The following is a 21,534-nucleotide window of genomic DNA, read 5'->3' as shown; positions in this document are numbered from 1 at the left end:
AAAAAAATCCTGTACCTGCACCTTCCCTCTTTACCTTACCCCTGTACCCTCTATAACCTTAATTCTGCTGTACCCTGTGGCCTTCTTTTTGCATCTTGCTGGTCCCGAGCTGTATTCTCTTTTATTTTTGTTGTGGTCGAACTTGCTGCCGTGGCCCAGGTTCGTATGTGTTAAATCAGCTTGCGTGCACTTGAAAAAAAGAAGAAAATTGCTGATCTGTTTGTGTTCCTGTTTAAGTGTGAGTTGGCGTGTGAGAAACCGACACTGCGAGGGGGATATGTTGACACTGCTTTCTTCAGTGTTTTTCCCCTCGCACGGGTGCCAGTTTCCTTCTGAATCGCTTCTCCACAGTGTTCGCTCCCGGTGGTCTTCTTGCAATACAGCAAGGCGGAACTGCGCTAAATGCGGCCCGTTTGTGCCCACGTTCTCACTCTTCCCTTTCTCTCCTGCACGCCTATACACACGTATTCCTCCCGCCTAGCCTTTAGAAGCCACGAGTGGCGGACGAGACGAAGCTCGTGGGGGAAGATTTAGAAAGATATTAGCACCAAAAAAAAAGGGTGTGTGGGCCGCGGGACGATTGGTACACCGACAGCTACCGTAACCATCGCCACCGCTAAGGAAGATAGGAAAGTGTGGTTGAAGAAGGGAACGAATAATTGGGCCTTGATTTTTTCTTTATTTTTGTTCGTTTATTTGCGGCCTGGTTTTGACAATATCTAAGGGAGAGGGGGGTCGCAACCATAGCAGCTGAAGGGGGAAGAAAAGGACAGGTTGGCTTGTAACGTGAGGTAGGAAGAAAAAAAGTGATTACTGCCATGTTTAGTCGGACGTTTCAAAGTGCCGTTCTGAACGCGGAGGGCCATAACCTTCCAAGCGAAGGTGCGCAAGAGGAGCCGCATAGGATGACGTTCTGGCACTCCTATATTGACCCGGCGCATAGCGAAAAGAAGCGCCCCGTTGTCGACGTCTCCGCACCGTACAACCCCCTCGATGAGACGCACCAAGTGCGGAAGTTTGGTGTGCAGAAACTACCGTTTGGCTTTATTTCTATGAATGCATTCATTGGGGTAAAGGAGGAGGTTCCCTACACCGACTCGATGCACACCTTCGAGTGTGTCAAGTGGTGGATGGGGGGTCTGAACGTTTGGTACGTCAACTGGTTCCTGGCACGTGCGTCGAACTCTTTTGGCTCAGTAGGAAACCCGCGAACAAAGTTTGCGTGGAATATAGCGCTAGCCATGGGCGTGATACGGGCCAACATCGCCGGCCTCATCGGCATCGGCGGCTACTTCTACACGTACGAATGGCTCTACACGCACGGCCCGTGGCCATTCCGCATCCGCGACCCGAGCCTCAACGGCTGGAAGCGGGCGTGGGACGAGGGCCAGGGCTGCTATATGGCCCGCGCCGCCGCGAGCATCTTTCCCCCTCTAGGCTACGCTTTTTTCATGGGCCGCTGGAAGAAGACGAACTTCTGGTTCATCATGACACTTCTTGCGGGCCTGCAGTACGAGTACGCACGGCAGTATGTCCTCTCGGGTAGCCGTCTCTTCTACAGTTTTCACGCGAACAAAGAGATCAACCGGCAGGCCAACTGGGGTTCGCTGATGCCAGTGCTGGCACACCGCGTCGACCCCGACACGAATCGCAACGCCAGTGTCGCGCAGTTTCGGTACTTCCGTATCACCAGTGGCACGATGCAGGATACTATTTGGGAGAACGCAACCCACGAGAATCTACCATTGTACCGTGGTGGACTGCGGCTGCCGAATCCGTACTTCAATTGGCAGAAGGCCCCGCAGACGTACAATGCTAATCCTTGTCTCAGGAAAAATGATTTGTGGGAGATGCCACAGGTGCTGAATGCACAGATGAGATCCTCAGCGATGGACAGAGATCCAGTGAATTCTGTAGCCTGAGCAAATCAATGGGAGGACGGGAGTGAGTGATGGAAAGTACCTTCGCGGTGGTTTTGTTTTCAATTTGTGTTTTTTTTTTGGCGTAGGCCAGACAAAACCGAAGAGACTTGCATGTTGTGTTGCTATGTAGTGAATAGAGGAGGGGGATGGTGGGAGTGCTCTAGGAGGTATAGTATGGGACAGCAACTATAAGGAGGGGTGCGGGGGGATGCGTGAACCTTTTTTTTCGTATGGGGGTCTATTTTAGGCGCAAAAAGCACACAAAAAACAAGATGTGCTGAATGCCGTGATACACACACACATACACACACACACAGAGAGAGACAGCGACATGTTTCCAGCTCCATAAGGTATGATAACATTGCACCGTTTTTTTCACTTACGTGCTTCTGTTTCATTCATGCTCCGATAAGTCTCTGCCGCTGTGCTGTAGTTGTTGCCAGGAAGTGGATAGATTGAGTGAAGGGAAATAAGGAGTCGTGCCTGCCTGAAGTTCACCTAGTGGTAGTGTTGGTGGTGTAAGTAGGGTTCAAAGAAGATTCTAGATCCTTTTCTGTAAAATTCCCTCGCCTGCGGGCTCTTTTGTTGTGCTTCACTGTTTTTTTCGTACTCTTGCATGTGGGGTGGTGCATTGGGAATTCTTTTTAACAGAGAAGAGAGAGAATCGCCCGAGTAGGGTTGAGGGAAAAAGGTGGGGAGAGAGGAAGAAGAGGTTCCCGCTCCGCCTGGCTGTGCAGTGCATCCTTATATATGCATATATAAGGATGCACTTATTCATAGGCAATTTACTGTATCTTCCACTCCTCTGCATTTCATTTTATGTTGTGGTTTGATATATATATATATATATATATATGTGTGTGTGTGTGTGTGCTTTGAGTTTGTGGGATGTACTTATGTGTTTGTATTTTGGTGATGGGATATGTTGCTGCTGAGGGGTTAGGGGGATACGCGCTGCGCAAGGGGAAGGCTTCTTCGCTTGGTAGGCGTGGAGCCGGAGTACAAGTTCTGGGAACCAGAAGGGAGCAGCGATCATCAGAGTGTAGGCAGAGGGCTCTGGAGAGATGCACAGAAGGATAAACAGGAGGAGGAGGAAGAAATCAGTAGTCGTAGGTGGATTGTGCTTCGTGGTTGTGGTTCCGTGAGGGAAAAAAAAAATATGTGCTACTTTGTCTAGTCTTCTTCAATGATTTTCCCCGCTGCTGGTGTATTCATTTCTCTCAACTCCGTTTTTTAGATTTATTATTGTTTTTGTATTTATCTTTTTTCCTCCTCCGTTCTTTTGTTGTTTCCGCCTTCGTAGTTTGATCAGTGGTGACTGGTGGTGAGCCACGTAGAGACTCACCCTGTGCCGTTGCTGCTGCTACTGTTGCTGTGAATTGGTGTGACGCTCAGTTGCTGTCCTGCGCTGCAGTGGACAGGCTGACGAGACCGACATGAGCAACGCGAAGGCCAAGGAGCGCAACGCCGCCGCTGTGCAGCGATTATTCGCGAAGCGGCAGGTGCCATCCCCCTCACCGTGGGTGGGACCAAGCACGCGCCTCTCCGACGGGACGCTGCCGCCTGAGGTGCAACTGGGCAACCAGTGGCAGCTCGCACACGAAGTGGGCCACGAGCCGGCACTGCTTGGCAGNCTGCCGCCTGAGGTGCAACTGGGCAACCAGTGGCAGCTCGCACACGAAGTGGGCCACGAGCCGGCACTGCTTGGCAGTAACACCGCCGCGGCTCCTTGCAGGCGCGCTGACGAATACGGCGACCCCTTGCAGTCGTGCTACTCCATGAATAGAAAGATTGCCCACCACGCGTGGCCCACCCCCGCCGACGCGAAGAGGAAGTTGCAAGGTCACCCCGGCGCCCACGCGAGTGCGAAGGAAAGACGGGCCGCGAGGGAGAGGGATGAGGCGATCATCCGCTACGAGTTGTCCATTCCGCGCCGCCGGGTGGCCGCGCACTATTCACACCTCACGGCGGGGCAGGCGGACCTCCACAAGACAGTGCCGACAGCGCACACAATGGACAGGCTCGTAGAGCGGACGGGCGGGCGGNCCTCCACAAGACAGTGCCGACAGCGCACACAATGGACAGGCTCGTAGAGCGGACGGGCGGGCGGTGGGTGCTGCAGAATCCTCACCGACAGCAGCTGCTGCGGGGGGAGCCGGTCATGACACGCATCATGCACGGCGAGTTCTACGAAGGCAAGCGCGGTGGAGCGAAGGCGACGAATTTCCGCCAGGCTAACAAGCGGCACGTTCGTGTGGCAAGCGACATCAATCACCTGCTGAACGCCACACGAGCACAATAGAGGGGGGCCATAGAGCTGCTGCTGCTGCTGCTGCGTGGCTCACCTGTGGGAATTCAAATCCTGTATTCACCGCAGGCTTGGGCGCGCCTCACAGAATACACGGCACGGTGCCTTCGCCCGACGAAGGTACTAAAATCGCGTAGATGCTATCCATAGGATGTGACGATCTTTCTGTCCATTCGTGCTTCTCTCTTTTCGTTTCCTTTTCCTNAAAATCGCGTAGATGCTATCCATAGGATGTGACGATCTTTCTGTCCATTCGTGCTTCTCTCTTTTCGTTTCCTTTTCCTTTTTTTTCTTGTGAATGATGATGTGAACTCTGCGTCCAACTTTTTACTCCGTTTGCGGTTTTAATTATCATTATCGCTTTGGTCCCCGTCTCCCGTTAGCTTGTTGCCGCGAACCAATGGTAGTGCCCCAAACCTCAATGAGGCTCCTGGCCAGCAGCAAGCGGAGCACGGGCCTCCTCATAGTGAACTCCACACAAACCATGCTGCGCCTCCATCGCGCCATTCTCTGCCTATTCCGAATTATTATGCAGTCACTCGCCTCCATGCAGCTCACCGTGGCGCTTTCGCCAAAGGTGTTCGGGGAGGTGATTGCCGCCAACGCGGCGTTGAGCGGCCGTGCACAGGTGGAAGGGCTGTTGCACGTCGCCTCGCGGCTCGCGCTGTACTCCCCCAAACACCTCGCGCGGGCAATCGAGGTGCTAGTGGNAAGGGCTGTTGCACGTCGCCTCGCGGCTCGCGCTGTACTCCCCCAAACACCTCGCGCGGGCAATCGAGGTGCTAGTGGCGTTCATCGCCAGGTGCATGCCGGCCTCACTGGGCGGTGCGGTCAGCGTAACCTCATTACTGGCGAAGCAGTCGTTGTCGAGACAGGTGATAGCCGTTGGCCTCCACGCGAATGCGGCCTCCGCCCTCGCCGCGACAACGGTTCAGATAGGAATTCACACATGCGTTCTCCTGCAGCGTGGCGTGACGCGACCGGAGCTCTCGGAACTCGCGAGGCAGCAGTTCTGGTACGACGCTACCACGGCGCTCACAGTGGGCGGCGCGTCTATTGTGGGCGGCGGCTGTGGCGCGGTGGTAGGTGGTCTGCTGCTCCCTGGCGTGGGGACGGCGCTGGGTTCCCTCGCTGGCTCACTCGGCGGCGGATTTCTGCCGTACATGCTGCGTTGCACCGGCCCGGAGGTGCAGCGGCGGCGCGAGCTGCAGGAGCTCTCACGGTACTGCGAGACCGAGCGCCCGTTGCAAATCGCAGAGAGCGACGGCGACTGGCTTGTCGTCTGCGATGGCGGGAGTTGTACGCAGTGCGTGCATTGGGATACGATAGAGAACGACAATGAGTGGTGCGTGGAAGAGCTGTTCAGGGACGGCTGCAGTGGCCCCTCGAGGTGCGAGGAGGAGGCGGATGCACAGCGGGCAGAGGCGTGGGGGGAGGGTGGAACAGATGAGTTGGCTGCCGTCGATCACTTTATAGAGTTAATCGACACGACCATGGTGAAACAGACAGCGGAAGGCATTGTGGAGGGGAACGAGCAGACGCTGGCCACGCGCGTGGCGCTTAGGTAGGAACGAAGAACGCAGCGACGTCCTGGAGGCGATGGACGAGGGCGAGCAGGCGTCTTATCAATCCACTCAAGGACTGCCAACGACGGCCTGAGGAACGCGGTGCCCGAGAGAAAAAAGCAAAGAAAAAAAAAAGAAAGATCGGTGTGCGACTCCATTGTATTCCGATTTCATCGGTGAAGCCGCACACCTGGAAATGAAACAAACAACAGCAGAGGAAAAAAAAAAGAATGAGATGCGTATAAAAGAACGACGGCAACAAAAAAAATATATATATATATATATATCCATATTTGCTAGTGAGAGTGTTAGGCTGAGTGAGTGCAATGCGAAAGAAAAGTGTAAACAAAGCTAGAGATGCCAGTGCTGCATGACAATCGAGTTCCCCCCCCCTCTTGCATGCTCTGGTTATAGTAGTGCGTTGTGGTTGTCAGCAAGCGTTGGCGAGGATGCGTCTGTAGACGGGAGAGAGGGTTCAAGGGAAGGATGTGGCGTCGGCATGTATGCTGTTATTATTATTATTATTATTATTATTATTGTTTCTGAACCAACCAAATGTGAAAATCAAGAACGGATAATAACAACGATGCCAGTTTCCTCCCTCTGTTCCTTTGTGACCTGTCTCTTCTGTCCCCCTTGCTTGGTTATGTTGTCACTCATCTTCCCTTTAGTTCTTCTGTTTTTGCTTTAAAAAATTTTCGTTTTATTGTTTGCTTGTTTTCTTCGTTTTCATGCCGTCCTTGCACGACCTGGGCGGGGCCCTGCACCACCGCGTGCCAGGATGCATGGCGGCGGCAATACCCTGGCGCCCGCGCGGCTCTCAGTCACGAGTGCCGGCGCCGGTGCCGTCGTCGTCGTCGTAGCCGCTGATGCTGTGCTGCGGCTGCTGCTTCTACTACGTGTGATTTCTCTTCATGGTTCCTTTCCCCCTTTTTTACTCACTCTCTCTCTCTCTCTGTGTCTGTCTTTCTTGGCCGGTGTGGTGGGGGACGCGGTGCACATTTGTGTTGACCTTCCTCGACACACCCACCCACCCATATATATATATATATATATATATATATTTGTATACACGTTTACCCCAAGCAAGAGGAGTAGCGTCGTCTCGTGCTCAGTGAATTGCCGCCCTCTTGCGGCATGGCGTCGAGCCCCTCAGTATCGACGACTTCTAGCAAGGGGAGCGCCCGAAAGGATGCCAGTGATAGCGAGCGTGGGGACATGGATGCCGACGAAAAGGCTCTTCTCTCCGAGTACATCGACACTCTCCCGTCATTCATTGAAGTCGATATTTGCCCGCCCCTTGTTGACTGTGACGAGCCAATAGAGTGCAAATTTGCGCGGCTTGATCACGAAGCTCTTAAGGAGTGTGCCATCACCGCGACGCAGCGCTACAATGAGGCGCTCTACGAGCTACTCGACCAGGATGTGGCGCTCAGTGACACCCAGGCTGAAATGCGATATTTGGAATCTGAGCTGAACGATAAGGAGGAGGACCTGGAGATGCTGCGCCTGCAGCTCCAGGCTGCTGATGACTACATTGATGCGCTGCTCCGCGAAAAGGCAGACGCACTACGGAAGCTGACGGAAGCAAAGAACGAGCTGGCGCAAATCAGCACCAAGGCCGCCAACCTGCAGCGGGACCTCGAAGTCAAGGCGCGGCGCGAGAAGGTGCTCACCGACTCACTAGCAAGCACGCCTCGCACAACCGCAGCGGACGCCACGCGCAGCTCCGCGCAGAGCGTGCCGGCGGTGTCTTATGATTCCTGCACGGAACGCTCCAGGCAAGAGGTGGAGCGCGGTGACGCAAACTTGTGGAGGAAGCTTCTGCGCCGCACCGTTTCCCAGAAGAGCCCAAAGGGGCCCACGAGCACAGGCGACGAGCCGTTGGGAGTGGTGAACGTCATTACGTCGCCCATCGCGTCGGACTTCGCGGAGTACTCGTTCCGCGAGCTGAGTCTGCGTGTGCAGGACCCGCGCCAGGTGTGGTCTGTGCAGGGAGCGGAGGCTGAAGCGGTGTCGGTGCGAGAGCCCGACACTCCGTGCAACAAAGGCGCTGCCGAGTTCACCGAGTGGCGGCGGCTCTTCTACGAGAGTCAGAAGCAGCGCGAGTTCCTGGAGAAGGAGCTTGCGAAGGCGCGGGCCTGCTGCGTTGGTGGAACGGAGATGGCGAACCAAAAGGTGCAAACACAAGTGCGCAACTTTACGCAGGAGCTTCAGTGGCGACTGCGACGCAACGTGGCGGAACTGGAGCGCATGGAGCGAGAACTCACCTCCGAGCGTGAGCGGGCGCGCAAGCAGGGCCGGCTAGAGTTGCAGCTGCTCAAAGATGTCGGCCGACTGGCACGAAGGCTGCGGACCTATGAGAGTGCGGCGAGCGCGCTACGGAGCCAGCGGCGTGCGGACCAGAGTCGTTCGAGGGAAGAGCTGATCGAAGAATTGAGCCGCTGCCGCCTGACAATAAGCGAGCTGACGACGCGTGCGTCTCAAGCGGCATTGCCTGAGCCTGCTGCTGCAGCAACAACAACATTAGCTGGAGCAGCAGGTGGCGCTCCAGGTGACGATAAAACTTCCAGCAAGAGTGAGGCTTCCATGACTGTGGGACTCGCCGCGGCGCTTGAAGAAGCCCTCGCTGTGAACGAGGGTCTGCGGGCAGAGAAGGAGTGCGTGCTCGCCGACAAGCGCATACGTGAGGCGGCGTACGAGGCGGAACTTCGCAGCCGTATCGCAGAAATGGAGGAGCTTACCTCCGCGCTTCATGAGTTGCGTGAACAGGTGAATCAGTTGCGCAAACAGCGCCCCTTTGGCAGCCCGCTGCAGCGCCGCTCCACACAATACGGCAGCCCGCGGTCGCCGAGGGGCAGTGACATGGGAGTCAAGCCGACGTTCGCAGAGAATGTCATCCCAGATACACTCAACCCAGCGGAGCCACAGTAGCAACACACAGATCTCTCTAACAGTAGCGTTTTGGCTGTAAAGAACAACAACAACTGTGCTGCGCACGCGTTGTCATCACAGGCATTGGGTTTGCCAACTCAAGTGTAAATTAGGGCTGCATCCGTACAGGATCGCTGAAGAGTCCTTTCACATTCCTAAAACGTATGCCGAAGGCTGCTGTTCTGCCTACCTGCGTCTCACTGTCGGTGTATTTGTTTATACATATATATATATATATATATATGTGTGTGTGTGTGTGCTTGTTCAGCGCATCATTGGGATGAATGCACAATCGGGCCAGTGGCAGACCACGAGCTCGGCTGCGGTGCGGGCAGCCATTGATTCATAAAGGGGTTTGTGGTGCGTCGTGAAACTGACGCGCCCCTCCTCGATACCCTCTGAGCGAAACAAAAACAAATGGAAAAATAAACCAACAACACAAAAGGCCAGAGAGGAAACCAAAAAAAAAAAAAATGAAGGTAGATACACACTTACCTTTTTTTTCTGTAGGCGCGCGATCCCTTCCCCCTTCGGAGAAATACAACCAAAAAACAACAACAAAACAAAAAAACAAAGAGACACCCTCAATGAAATAGAAGGAGCTGTTGTGGCGCCGTGGCTGCTGTCTGCGCTGCGGACGTGTCCTTCCATGCGCAGTGTAGTTCGTCTTCCTTGCTTTCCTTCGATTCTTTTCGTGCTTTTCTTTTCGCGGTGCTTCCTTCTGTCGGCCCGTAGTATAAAACGCATTCCCCCCTACCCGGTCTTGGTGGAAGTGGTTGGCAGTGCGTTGTGACGTCTATTCTTGAGGGTGTGTGTGTGTGGGTTGCTTGAAAGTATGTGCGGTGGCGAGAGAGGGAGAGAATGACAGAAGAAGAACTCTCAGTGAAACTGTGATAATGGGGAGAGAGACCCGGGGGAGCCTTGCAAGTGCGGAGAGAGATCGAGATTGGGAGAACGTAATAAGGGTGGGGCATGTATGTGACTGGAGAGGGGAGGAGCGGTGATGTGTGCGATATCTTTGGGAACGCGACGTACTCCCGGTGCGATTGTGGGGAGTGGGGGAATTAACTGCACGCCTATCTACTAGTGCGCCCAGGCACTCTGCACCGCTACGCCGAAGCCGTTTTTTTTCTTTCCGTTGTCACTGTCTCTTCATTTTGATGCAAACGCAACACCTCCGTTGCATGCTACTGGACAGCAGATTCCACTCTCTCTTCTCCCCCTCTTGTGCACATGTGCGCGGGGTGCCGGGTGGAGGGGGTGCGGTGCATGTGCCTTCTGCGAGACGCACCAAGGCGTAGGAAGGGCTCCTGCCGCTAGTGCGCGGCAAGAAACACTAGGTCCAAACACAGAGAAACACACACGCACGCACATAAATATACACATACATACATAGTGCGTGTGGAATGCAAATGGGATCCATTGAAGCAGGAACACCACTGGCTACTCGTATCGAACGCCTCGTTCCGCGTCTACAGGAGGATGCAATGGAGCATGCCCTTGCTGGTGCTTTGTTGCGGTGCTGTGTGGAGTGGGGCATCGCCTCGGAGGCGGAATTGCTGCTACTACTAACAAGCGACCGCCCGTTTGTCCAGCGGAGGGTGCTGTTGGCGGTAGCACAAGATCAGAGACAACAGACGTTTTGCCATCCTGCAGAGGTGCAAATTTTTATTGAAAAACTGCTTTTGGCGTTAAGCATGCAGCACCTCTCACAGAAATTCACTTCAGTGGTGGACACAGACATAGATACAGATCCTTCCTTTATGCCAAGAAGTGTGGCGGATATGCTTCTTCCAGCTCCAGCTGTCGCCGATGGGTCTACTCCTTCCACGGCAGCACGTGAAGGCTCCCATTTCTTCACCACAGGCTGTCCTTCTCTGGACCAGCTCTTCGGCGGCGCCGGCTGCCGTCCAGGCACGAGTTCAGCGGAGAGTGGCATCCGTGCCGGGCTCCTCACAGAAATCTATGGTGAGGCGGGAAGTGGAAAGACACAACTCGCCTTACAGTGCCTACTGCATTGCGTCGCACATCACCAGTGTGCGCTGCTAGATCCTACTGGTGCTGGACGAGAGGGCTGCGTTAGTGTATCCACAACAGGTGTGGCGGCGTTGTATATCGCCTCGGAAGATTTCCCGGCAAGCCGACTTGCGTCGCTAGCGGCAGGTGCAGTAAAACGGGAGAAACAAAAGGCACTTCGCGCCGTGTCGCACCTCCCGTCATCGACGTTAGCCCAGCTGAAGGCCTCCTTGGATGCTGCAGTGACGGTGAAGTCTGTAATGGCCGGACTGCACATCCGATGCATAAAATCTCTGAAAATCCTATTGCGGCTGCTCTCCGACGGAACACTGACTGGTGCATTTCACGCGTTGGGCGGCCGTGGGATAGTTGTGGTAGACTCCATCGCAGGGGCTGCTGCTGCTGCTGGTGCTGGTGCCAGCGGCCCCATAAATGGTAGTGGCGAGAATGACAGGTGGGAGATGGCGTCTGATTTAGTGGCTGTGGGGTCTCTCTTGAAGGCGTTCGCCGTACAGGAGGTGGCCGCCGTGCTTGTCACCAACCAGGTGCGGTCGCTGCTGTCCGTTGGCCGGCTGCAGCGGCACGCTACAGACATAGTGGTGCCTGCACTCGGTATTCAATGGTCACTGGCGCCGCACGTCCGCGTGCATCTGCGACGCCTGCACGCTGCGTCGGGGACGGTGCGGCGACAGCTCACTGTTCTCTACGGCCCCGCACACCCGCCTACATGTGGCGTGTACGTCATTGAGTCCGACGGTATTCGAGACGACACGTAAGAGATGACGTGGCTGCACATGGAAAAGATGGCGGGTGCATGTGTGTAGTCTGTGTGTGTGTGTGTGTGTCTAGTTTTTTTGTTTGTATAATAGTCTGGCTCTGTTGATGTGCCCGCACTGGGGGTACCACGAAAAGTGGCAAATTGTGCGACTGTGCAATCGTTTCTTTCTCTTTGGCTGCATATGTGCAACTACGTGTCTGCGCTGAAGGCTTTGGCAAGCTCCTTTTTTCCCTGTTGTTGTTGTTGTTGCTACTACACTGCATAGAGGCCGGCGTGTAACTGCCGTCTGCTGGCGTTGAATGCGGCCCTTGGGCGGGGTGTCGGCGTGCCACGTCTCGTGCGGGTTGCAGAAGGCACCGACGGATCTCGCCCACATTTTCTTCAATGGGCGATGCCTATGCTCGTACAGATTGTGCAACTCCACATACGGCGCCGATGACGAAGGGGAGAGAGCTGGGCTATGGCTCTGCAGCGAGCTCTGCTGCGCCCCGACCGCGGCGCATGTCGGAGTTTTCTTCGTCATTGGAATAGCCGTCCTCATCGTCACCATTATACTTGCGATATACTGCATCTGTCAGAGGAGGCTCTCGTATGTTGCGGACGAGGCCGACGATGTGGAGGCGGATGACGTGTTCGCCGAGCCCCTGCCCCCGATGGGGCGAAGAGAAAGTGGGTTGCCTGCAGGGACTTGGTCGTGCGGCGGCGTAAGCAGTAGTTATGGTAACATGGGCGGCTCACACTTTGGCCGTGGGAAGATGAAGAGCATGTCCAAGGAGGCACAATCAGACACAGTCCAAGTTGAGTCATCGCCGGTGCAAAAGAAAGTGGAGAGTCCAACCGCTGCTCTTGTGGGGACCACGAGCGACACAAGAGACATGCGGCAAGCGACAGCAAGTGTAAACATGGCGGGCCACCAGACTGCCTCGCCACAGAGTCCTCCTCAGGGAGTGCGTGTAGAATTTGACGATCCTGTGTGGTCACCAAACGATTGTTGAGGCCACCCCTTGATGAAGCTGATGGGATCTTTTTTTTTCATTTTACCTAAAATTGAATACACATTTTGCTTTGATCTTGCTTCGTTCCTTTTCTCGCCAATTTTGTCTTGGACGGTACATTGCGCTTCCGTAAGTTGTGGAATTTGGTCCACCCCAGCTTGCTCAATAGACGAAGGTAGAGTGCGCATCGGCCACGCTTCCTTCTTCCTGCGCAGCATTCGTTATGGATGTGCCCCATTTGCTTTTTTTTTTTGCCTTCTTGCTTTCTTTGTTTTCTCCTTCTCTTTTTTCCTTCACCTCATCGCCGGTGTGTCGCGTAGCTACAGGACGTACTCCCTCCTCCCTTTCTTTGACATCATCATCATCGTTGCCTTTATTGCCAGCATGTTGCGGCGTGCGTGCGATGCCCCACACGTTGTTGTTGTTGTTGTGGTAGTGGTGGTGGTGGCGTGCTGCCCCGCTGTGTGTCTCGTGGCGCCACCCAATGCGGGGGCGGTGGCGAAGAACGACGTTGTGCCACGCCTCGTGGCATTCGGCGACATGCATGGTGACATCTTCAGCTGCCGTCAGGTGCTGCAGGCGGCGAACATCACGGACGGGGCGGACCGCTGGATTGCTGGCGCCTCCACCGTCGTTCAGCTTGGTGACATCGCCGACCGCGGCCGACACTACCACGAGATCTATGACCTCTTCGCGTCGCTGGAGCAGCAGGCCGCGGCCGCCGGCGGCGAGTTCACATTTGTCGTTGGCAACCACGAGCTGCTGAATCTTGTAGGTGACCACCGCTACGCCCACCCTGACGTGGTGGCGGTCTTTGGCGGGCAGGCGGCGTACGCGGCCGCCTTCTCCCCGTGGGGTGCGTACGGTTCTTACATCTTGCAGCACCACGTCGTGGCGGTGCGCGAGGGCGTGGCGTTCGTACACGCGGGTGTGACGCCGGCCTACGCGGCGATGGGTGTGCACGCCATCAACGCAGAGTTCCAGCGTGGCTTCCACCGCGGTGCAGGGGAGGGAAACGGCGACGGTCACCCATTCAACTCCAACGACAGTCCGCTGTGGACGCGCAACGTGCTGCGAGAGGCACATGAGGGCAACTGTACGCTCGTGGAGGAGGCCCTGCACGTGTTGTCGCTGAGTGAGGTCGCGGCGGGACGAGCGTCGGTGCGCGTCATGGTCGGTGGCCACACGATCCAGCCTGATGGCAGCGTTACGATCGTCTGCGACGGCCAGCTTGTTGCGGCCGACGTGGGCCTGAGCCGCTACCTGCAGCTGGCCGGTGGTCACGTGGCGTACGTGGAGTTCCTGCACGACGAAAGTGTGCCGGCGCGGCGCGTGCCTGTGCCGCAGTACCCCTTTGGCAAAGGTAAGCGGCCGACCACACCGCCGATGCTCAGTGAGCCGGTGCGCCTCCCACGCCGCGCGCTGTGGCAGCAGCAGCCGCAAGAGTATCAGGGGCCGGGGGGGCCCAACGGGAATAATAATCGTAACACCGACATTCGTCGTGCCACGCCATCCGGCGTGGCAGAAATGACCCCAGTGAGTGTAGCAGGAGAAACGCCAAACCCGCTTCTGGACTGCTTTATCCTGTGCCTTATGCTGGCGCTGTTGGTGTCACTTGTCTTTGTACGGGTCTGGCGGCCGTTCGCGAAGGGCCACCACTCAGGCAGGAAGGTGACATGATGCAATTGCCAAAAGATCCCCACTCCCTTTTAAAAATTATTGCTGTTTGACCCTCCTCCTTCAGGTGGGTGGCTCTGGCGTGATTATATGTAGGCTTGTTGACAGACGTAGACCTCTTGACGCATATATATAAATATATATATATATATATATTTATTTAAAGGAACCGAAAAGGAATAATTCCGGACTAGTTCGTTGTTTTGCTCTGTGTTGGGAAGATATGCCTCTACACTCGTTCTATTCACCGCGTGTGCTTTGCTATTGTGCGAGTGTGTGTCCTTGCGTTTATGGTGTTGCTGTCGTTCTCCCTGACTTTCTCTTTCCCTCTCTCCCGCTTTGTTTCTTCCCTCCCCCCCTTCCTGTTTTTAAATTATTTGGCACCTCTTCGTATTTGCACTTTCCCACCTCCATGTTTTGACTCTCCCATCCTCTTCTTTCCTGCGCAGTGGTAGCGAAGCGGTCGGCGAATCATTTCTCTCAAACTGCAGCCTGGGGCCTGGCGGAAGGATGCTCTCGCAGAATGTTGCAAAGACGACTGTGCCGTCGTACTACATGATCCGCACAAACCTCCCGCAGCGGAAACCACTGAACCAATGGGAGGGCGTCTACTACTTCAGCGGCATCACCAAACGGCAGCGACACCTCATATTGCTGCAGCGTAAGCGTGACCGTGAGGCGCACATGCGGTCCTTCAACACCTCCCGCGCAAGCGTGCTACAGCTCGCTGAAGCGGGGACATGCCAACAACACCAACAACATGCGCTCGTCACACCGCACGCTCAACTCGAACTGGCGATACGACTGGCGCAGCATGGGCTCTACCAGCAGGCGAGCCCCATTGTGGATCAGCTGCACCAGCAACGCGTCCTCACTGCGGGCCAGTACTGCCTTCTGATTGACTCGCTAGCGGCCCCGCGATTGGCGGAGCGCATTCTTCACTGCGACGCCCAGTGCGACCCCGCTCTGACGTACAAGTTCCTCGGTGACGAAAACGGTGAGGAGCGGGCGCAGGAGGCACACCGCTGGTTCAACATGGCGTTCACCGCGCTTATCACGGCGTGCCAGCAGCTGCCGCAGGGAACAGCGGCCGCCGCGCAGCTCGTCAACGCGCTGATGCGCACACTGCTCACATGTGGCTACACGCACGTCACGGCGGTCCCTGACGCGGTGTATGACCGCATGGGAACGATGGGCATCTCGCCCACAATTAGCACCTACGAGCTCGTCATGCTCGCGCTCTCGCTGCAGGGCAACACGCAGGAGGCGGAGAGTGTCTTTTCATTTCTGCGCCGACACCACAATGAGCACGTGACGGTTGGAAGCTACAACGCTCTGCTGATGGGCCACCGCGAGGCGCGGCAGTACGACCGCTGCGACGCCATCTGGCAGGAGCTCGTGGACCGCCGCTGGCCGCGCGCCAACACACTGACGGCGGAGCTGTACCTGCGCAGCATCATCGACCACGCCCACACACCGACCAGTGAGCCACTACAGTGCTTCGGCAACATCAACGTTGTGGAGAAGAAGAAGGTGCCGCTTGTGCTGGCGCAGATGGACGAGCTCGGCATCCCGCGCTCGCACCTCTCGCGCCCGCTGATGGACGAGGTGGAGGATGCCCTGCGCAAGTTCCGCATCTATCGCGCGCGCTACTACGAGTGGGGCCGTGCGGTGAAGCAGTTTGACTTCATCGAGTTCAGGCGCCGCCACGGATGGCTGTACGACTTGCACCTGATGAAGAACACGACGAAGCAGGTGGCGCCGCTACGCGACTTCAACCAGCCCGACGGCGCGCAGGTGAGCGTCGCGACGGTAGAGCTGCCGGCGTTCTTCAACGAGCGCCAGCCGTGGGAGCGGCCGCCGCTGGAGGACGTGCTGTACGTCACCAACACGAGGGAGCGCTATGACGACGTGCGGGCGGGCGACATCTACTACGACGACGTGCGCGGCCTGCACGACCGCTCACCCACGTGGATGAATGAAGTGCCCGAGACGCGCTACGACCGGCTCTACGGCGTCAACAACCCCGACATTGCAAAGATCGGCATCCGGCGCCACCTCGACACGGAGTACGTCAACCGCAAGGAGGTCATCGAGCGCGACGCGGCACTGATGAAGAAGAATTTGAGCAGCGGCAGGCGGCTGCGGCACAAGGTGGAGGCGTCCCGCACACACCGCAACGCCGCTGCGATGGCGGGCACTCCCGCAACATCACGCTGAGGAGAAGTGAAATTTGGGTGAAATAAGAAAAGAACGGGGAGAAGGCTTGAGCGTCTTGTGGCGCCGTTGCGACTCCTGTTATTGTCGTTGTTGTTGTTGTGGAGGGGGGGGGGTCATCAGGACACAGAGGCGCTTTGAAATTTATTTTTGTTTGCCCGATGATTCTGTTGCGCTTGTGTGTTGTCCGCCGTTCTTGCGTGGACTTTAGGGAACGTGTTGGGAGCTGCAGCTTGTGTGCCGCCGATCACGACTTTTACATCACCCGCATCGTTTTCGTCGTCCACTTCTGGCGAACTTGTAGCGATTGTCTTGTTTCTTCTGGTTCCACTCTGACCCCTGATGATTCAGCTCCTGCCTGCTCCCTCGGTCTTGTTTTATTTGCGGTGGTAGTAGTTTAGTGGTACGCGACCCAACCGCTGTGCCCGCAGACAACAGCCCCAGCACCCGGTTTATAGAAGAAGTCCACCTTGTTCTATCTTCACGACATGGGACGTGGGAAAGGTCGCGCAAAAGGCATTGATGTGACGAAGCACTTCTTCCAGCCGTCAGGCCCGGCAAACCGCATATCGGTGCAGATAACGGCGTCGCACACTATTCATGTGGGCGAAGAGGACCTTAGTCCGACGCAGGGCAGCGAGGCTGCCTTCGCTCTCAAGCGCGAAGGGAGAATGGAGGGCCCAATGAAGCTGTGCACCAACTGGAGGCAAGGCGCCTGCCATAGTCACGCAGCATGCACCAATGCTCACGTGGCAGCGTACTTTAACAGCCCAACGCTGCCGTTGTTAGGTGGCGTCAATACCGCCTCCACCCCAGTGGGGAGCCCTGTGCAGCTGTCGCGAGAGGACGGAAGCCAGTCTACCTCGCCGCAGCGCTTGCAGCAGCAGCACCCCCACCCCCACCACCACCAGCAACAACAACAGCAGCATAGTAGCTATCAGCAGCAGCACCACCACCACTATCAGCAGCAAACGCAACAGTTAAATAATCCCTCGGCAGACCCCGCTCGTGGTACGGATCATAAGGGCCCCGTCACATCTACTCACAGTACCCTTATTCCGGCGCCGAGGAGTCAGCAGGCCAGCCGACAGGCTGCCTCCCTTAGTGGCTCCGCTGTCACTATGAATCCGCAAAGCGGTGGCACATCGTGGAGCCGAAATGTAGCGGTAAATAGCAGCCAGCAGGGGAACAGCAGCAACATCAGTCACCACCAGCAACAACCACATCATGATTTAACGAGACAGCAGCACAGCGCAACTCAATGTAGAGGAGGATGGGTTGGACATGTGGTCCCCGATGATGATAATAGAACCGCGGCCAACGTTGTGGTAGCCGATACAGTGATGGATGCTGTGTCGCACAAGCACCTGGGTAAGAACATAGGAGGACGAAAGGAGATTCACAGCAGCACCATCAATACCGGGCCCGTCTCCTCGAGCCGGGGTGGTGTGCCCCAATTTACACAATCGGAGAGTCTCGCAGGAGCCCTTGGTGATGATGCTTGGGTGAGCTCAACGCTGAGCCACTCCAACGCGACTGCAAGCATTTGGGGCGACGCCGGTACGGCTATCTGGGACCTCCCACCCCCGGATGTGCCGACGACAACGGTTGGGCTTGGAACTGCTAGCGTGACAGCAGAAGGATCGGCGCTCTTTTCAGGGCCTGAACTAAACACAACAAGCTTGGTGCCTTCACGTGGGGAGTTGTGGGTACCCTTCACGGCTGGTAGCGGTGAGACTGCGGTGAGTAGCAGCAAGGTGGGCGCCGCGCCAAATTCCCCCGAGACGCTGACGAGCCAGCTGCTGCGGTCGCTAGTCGGGGAGGACGGGGCGACCGGCAAGCCGCAGCCGGCACAGCAGCAGGAGCAGCAGCAGCAGCAGCAGAGCGGCCTGACCGCGAACAGCAACCGGTTGTCTGTCGGTGCTTCTATCTGCCCAGTGGAAAGCAGGAATGCGTCTGAGCTCCTTAGCCTGCTGGGCGGCACTGCCGGTGGCATAAGCAGCTCATCGACCACGCCGAATCGGAGCGTCAACACCATTCACATTCAGCACCTCATGTCACTGCTCACCACAGAATAGGGTGGCGTGAAGCCCTGGGGGGAACGGAGGGGGGAAGATAGAGGGAGAGAGAGAGAGAGAGAGAGAGAGAGAGAGAGAGAGAGAGAGAGAGAGAGGAAACACATGCAAAGGGGAAAGAGGTTGCGTGTGTATGTGCGCGTGATTACAAGGAATGAAATGAAAAAGGAAACAAGGAGAGAGGGAGAGAGAAAGAGGGAGAGAGAGAAAGAAAGAGAAGTAAAGGAAATCAACGAAATGAAATGGCATTCTTACTCTACTGTGTACAGAGTACTGCTATACACGACGCCATTAGGTGCCATTTAGGACACAGGGGCGTCGCGTCCCCCTCAACGCCACCGTCTCTCCTTTAAGAATGAAACGAGCAAAAAAAAAAAGTGACGATGAGCGGAGAAAACGAAAACTTATTTGATTAAATGTAGATTCTCTGTCGTGCTGAATTTTCACTGATTCTGGTTGCAGCAGGTTGTGGTACTCATGTCTGTGTGTGAGAGAGAGGGAGAGAGAAGNGAGAGAGAGAGAGAGAGAGAGAGAGAGAGAGAGAGAGAGAAGAGAGGGAGAGAACGAGGGGATGCCATTGTTTTTTTTTCTTTTGTGCGTCTGGCGCTTTGGCGGGCGGGTGCGCGTGGGCACCAGCAGCGGTGCGTGGAAAACAACGGGCGGCGGCGATGCCCGCAGTTGGGGACGGCAGCAATGCAGGCGGGGTGCGGGGGCCCCGAGAAGACGGATCTGGTGTGTGTCTGAAGAGAGAAGATGTGTGCGAGAGAAATGGAGAGAATATGAGCGAGAGATAAAGGAGTCTGTGTGATATGTGTCCATTACTTTTTTTTAGGTTTCTTGTCCTCTTTCTTTCGTTTTCTTTATTGTTGGTGTGCTTTTTTTTTTTCTGCGGTAAAGCGATGCCTGGGTGAGGAGGAAGGGCGGGATCTTGCTGGGCGGGGCATGGAGGAAGGAGAGAGCGGAGCGGCGCCCTTTACCTCTTTCTCATCCCGTGGCTGGTATTTTCCTGCTGTTATGGTTTCTCCTCAGTACCTTTTCCCTTTTGGTTCTGATATTTGATTCCTTCCGTGCATTGTAGCTGCCACTGTTGTTGTTGTGTGCGAGAGGACCCCAGTTGAGGGGGCGGGGGCGGTATGACTCGAATTCTGCAGGAGGGTGTGAAGCGGGCACAAACGTTCACCACTCATCAGCGCCGTGGTGACGAGAGAGAGCGGCCACAATATGCACTCCACTCGGTTCGCTTGTCCTGTTTGCTACGTATACGTATATATATCTATATGTCTACATCTATACATGTCTTGCTTCTTGTCTTGTAGTGCTTTCCTTTCCTTGTGACTGCCTGCTGAACCATTGCTTGCACGAGCACTCATAGAGGTAGCGCTATTCATAGACGTGCACATGTTGGGCTTCCTCATCGCTTGTGGGCAGAGTGGTGCGACGGGCAGCTCCGGTGATTTTACTTCGCTGCAGCTGCTGTCGCAAATTTTGCACGCCGAGGAGAAGCCGTGCGACATGGCGACACCCACGAGCGAGGAAAGGGTGACGCAGAAGAGCACTGCTCAGTGCGAGAGGGGGGCGGCGGCGCCGTTAGGGCGCGGCCCACCCTCACATATCGTTCCGGCTCTTGCGCCTCTTTCCCCCCTTCCACTTGCCACTGCGACCACAGTTCCCGCGGTGGCGGTGCATCCACTGGCTGCGCCCACGAGCATGCTGGACTTCATGACGACGCGCTGCAGCCGCGGCGACGACGAACTTCCATTGCTGCGGCTGCTCACCACGCTTCTGCACGGCGGTGCGGCCCCACCATGTGTGGTCCCATCAACCGAAGCAGTGACAGTAGGCGAAAACAACAACAAGGGCACCAATGATATCATCGACGGGAACGGAGCACGCGAAAACAGCAACATGAAGAATGTCTGCGGCGTAACAAACGGGACCACTCCTTCCTACACTGTCGGCGCCGCCTTCGCCGCCGCCTTCACATCGTTGACGACGCACATAAAACAAGGCCTTGAGGGCCCTCACAGGGAGGCGGTCCCGCTGCCACACGACCGCTTCGGACACGTCTCCAACGGCGAGCGGGCGTCGAGTGCGCCGTTGACATCGCGTGGCGCTGTGGTGGACGGCGCCTCGAGCGACGACATGGAGCCCCCGCTTGTAGAGCGCACCATGGCATCTCTCCACAACGTGCTGGCCTCCACGGCGACCGCTCCGTCCACTGAAAGGCGGCCGCATTGGTCCTCCTCGATTCCAAGACCATCCTCAGAGGTGTTCCACGACGCGGCGTCCCCAACATTGGGTGGTGCCGATCGGCCACCGCGTGAAATGAGATCAGCATCCGCCACTGACTCTGTGCCGCCGAACCCCAGGGTGTCGTACGCCAGCCGCTATCTGGAGCGGCTACACTTCAGCAGGCCCCTTATCGTGCGGCCCGCCAGCTCCAGGCCACCAGTGCCATCATCGTATAACAGAGGCGGCACGGGCGAGAAGGCCGAATTCTTGCGGTGCTACCGTGATCCCTCTCAGCTGCCTCACAGATATCCGCCTCTGCACCCGTGGAAGGTGGCACAGAGCGGGGAGGAGAGGCGGGGTGCCGGCACACCGGTGGCTTCCAATCTAGCAGGGCGGTTTCAGCAACGACGCTCAAGTGCGGGCAGCTGTGACGGGTCCTCGCAGCTGTGCACTACCCCATCCCACACCTCTTCCCTCGGCTACAATGGCACCTCTGCTTGTGGTGGAGGAGGCATTCGGACGAGAAGTGCACGGGCTCCTCACCAGATGAGGCAGCACGAACAAAAAAAGCAGCAAGAGGAGCAACAACAGCAGCATCTCTTGACCAACTTGGTGATTGAGGGTAAAGCGCTTGAGGTGCCGTCGCGGTGGGCGCCTACTGTGCTCGTGAAGCATCTTAGGCGTAGGGGGGTCTACTCAGGTTGATAGAGAGGGACAGTAGTGCTTCTGTAGCGTGACATACTTGGAGGTGGAAAAATTAAATATTTTTCCACGCTTTCCCTCGACCTCTATTTATTAGTATTATTATTATTATT

At 56.2% G+C, this 21,534-nt stretch overlaps 10 protein-coding genes across 10 annotated transcripts; all 10 read left to right on the top strand.

Annotated features, from left to right (window-relative positions):
• Positions 1–818: 818 nt before the first annotated feature.
• DQ04_00261120 (hypothetical protein) lies at positions 819–1,922 on the top strand (the record flags this gene model as incomplete). The annotated part of the gene is made up of 1 exon (XM_009308583.1): positions 819–1,922. One exon carries the CDS (start codon positions 819–821, stop codon positions 1,920–1,922), a length of 1,104 nt encoding a protein of 367 aa, XP_009306858.1.
• Positions 1,923–3,358: 1,436 nt separating this feature from the next.
• On the top strand, positions 3,359–4,015 carry DQ04_00261110 (hypothetical protein; the record flags this gene model as incomplete). Its single annotated transcript, XM_009308582.1, has 1 exon — positions 3,359–4,015. The coding sequence occupies one exon, from the start codon at positions 3,359–3,361 to the stop codon at positions 4,013–4,015; it is 657 nt and encodes a 218-aa protein (XP_009306857.1).
• Positions 4,016–5,036: 1,021 nt separating this feature from the next.
• DQ04_00261100 (hypothetical protein) lies at positions 5,037–5,798 on the top strand (the record flags this gene model as incomplete). Its single annotated transcript, XM_009308581.1, has 1 exon — positions 5,037–5,798. One exon carries the CDS (start codon positions 5,037–5,039, stop codon positions 5,796–5,798), a length of 762 nt encoding a protein of 253 aa, XP_009306856.1.
• Positions 5,799–6,932: 1,134 nt separating this feature from the next.
• Positions 6,933–8,729, top strand: DQ04_00261090 (hypothetical protein; the record flags this gene model as incomplete). Its single annotated transcript, XM_009308580.1, has 1 exon — positions 6,933–8,729. One exon carries the CDS (start codon positions 6,933–6,935, stop codon positions 8,727–8,729), a length of 1,797 nt encoding a protein of 598 aa, XP_009306855.1.
• Positions 8,730–10,141: 1,412 nt separating this feature from the next.
• Positions 10,142–11,521, top strand: DQ04_00261080 (DNA repair protein; the record flags this gene model as incomplete). Its single annotated transcript, XM_009308579.1, has 1 exon — positions 10,142–11,521. One exon carries the CDS (start codon positions 10,142–10,144, stop codon positions 11,519–11,521), a length of 1,380 nt encoding a protein of 459 aa, XP_009306854.1.
• Positions 11,522–11,822: 301 nt separating this feature from the next.
• DQ04_00261070 (hypothetical protein) lies at positions 11,823–12,518 on the top strand (the record flags this gene model as incomplete). Its single annotated transcript, XM_009308578.1, has 1 exon — positions 11,823–12,518. The coding sequence occupies one exon, from the start codon at positions 11,823–11,825 to the stop codon at positions 12,516–12,518; it is 696 nt and encodes a 231-aa protein (XP_009306853.1).
• Positions 12,519–12,902: 384 nt separating this feature from the next.
• On the top strand, positions 12,903–14,198 carry DQ04_00261060 (putative serine/threonine protein phosphatase; the record flags this gene model as incomplete). Its single annotated transcript, XM_009308577.1, has 1 exon — positions 12,903–14,198. The coding sequence occupies one exon, from the start codon at positions 12,903–12,905 to the stop codon at positions 14,196–14,198; it is 1,296 nt and encodes a 431-aa protein (XP_009306852.1).
• A 507-nt stretch (positions 14,199–14,705) lies between these two features.
• On the top strand, positions 14,706–16,415 carry DQ04_00261050 (hypothetical protein; the record flags this gene model as incomplete). Its single annotated transcript, XM_009308576.1, has 1 exon — positions 14,706–16,415. The coding sequence occupies one exon, from the start codon at positions 14,706–14,708 to the stop codon at positions 16,413–16,415; it is 1,710 nt and encodes a 569-aa protein (XP_009306851.1).
• A 485-nt stretch (positions 16,416–16,900) lies between these two features.
• DQ04_00261040 (hypothetical protein) lies at positions 16,901–18,490 on the top strand (the record flags this gene model as incomplete). Its single annotated transcript, XM_009308575.1, has 1 exon — positions 16,901–18,490. One exon carries the CDS (start codon positions 16,901–16,903, stop codon positions 18,488–18,490), a length of 1,590 nt encoding a protein of 529 aa, XP_009306850.1.
• Positions 18,491–19,885: 1,395 nt separating this feature from the next.
• DQ04_00261030 (hypothetical protein) lies at positions 19,886–21,424 on the top strand (the record flags this gene model as incomplete). The annotated part of the gene is made up of 1 exon (XM_009308574.1): positions 19,886–21,424. One exon carries the CDS (start codon positions 19,886–19,888, stop codon positions 21,422–21,424), a length of 1,539 nt encoding a protein of 512 aa, XP_009306849.1.
• Between the last annotated feature and the right edge of the window lie 110 nt (positions 21,425–21,534).

The sequence above is a fragment of the Trypanosoma grayi genome (genome assembly GCF_000691245.1).
Source record: "Trypanosoma grayi strain ANR4 Tgr_26_V1, whole genome shotgun sequence".
Taxonomy (NCBI): Eukaryota; Euglenozoa; class Kinetoplastea; order Trypanosomatida; family Trypanosomatidae; genus Trypanosoma; species Trypanosoma grayi.
Note: the sequence above shows the minus strand (reverse complement) of the source record. Positions and strands in the feature narration are given on the sequence as shown.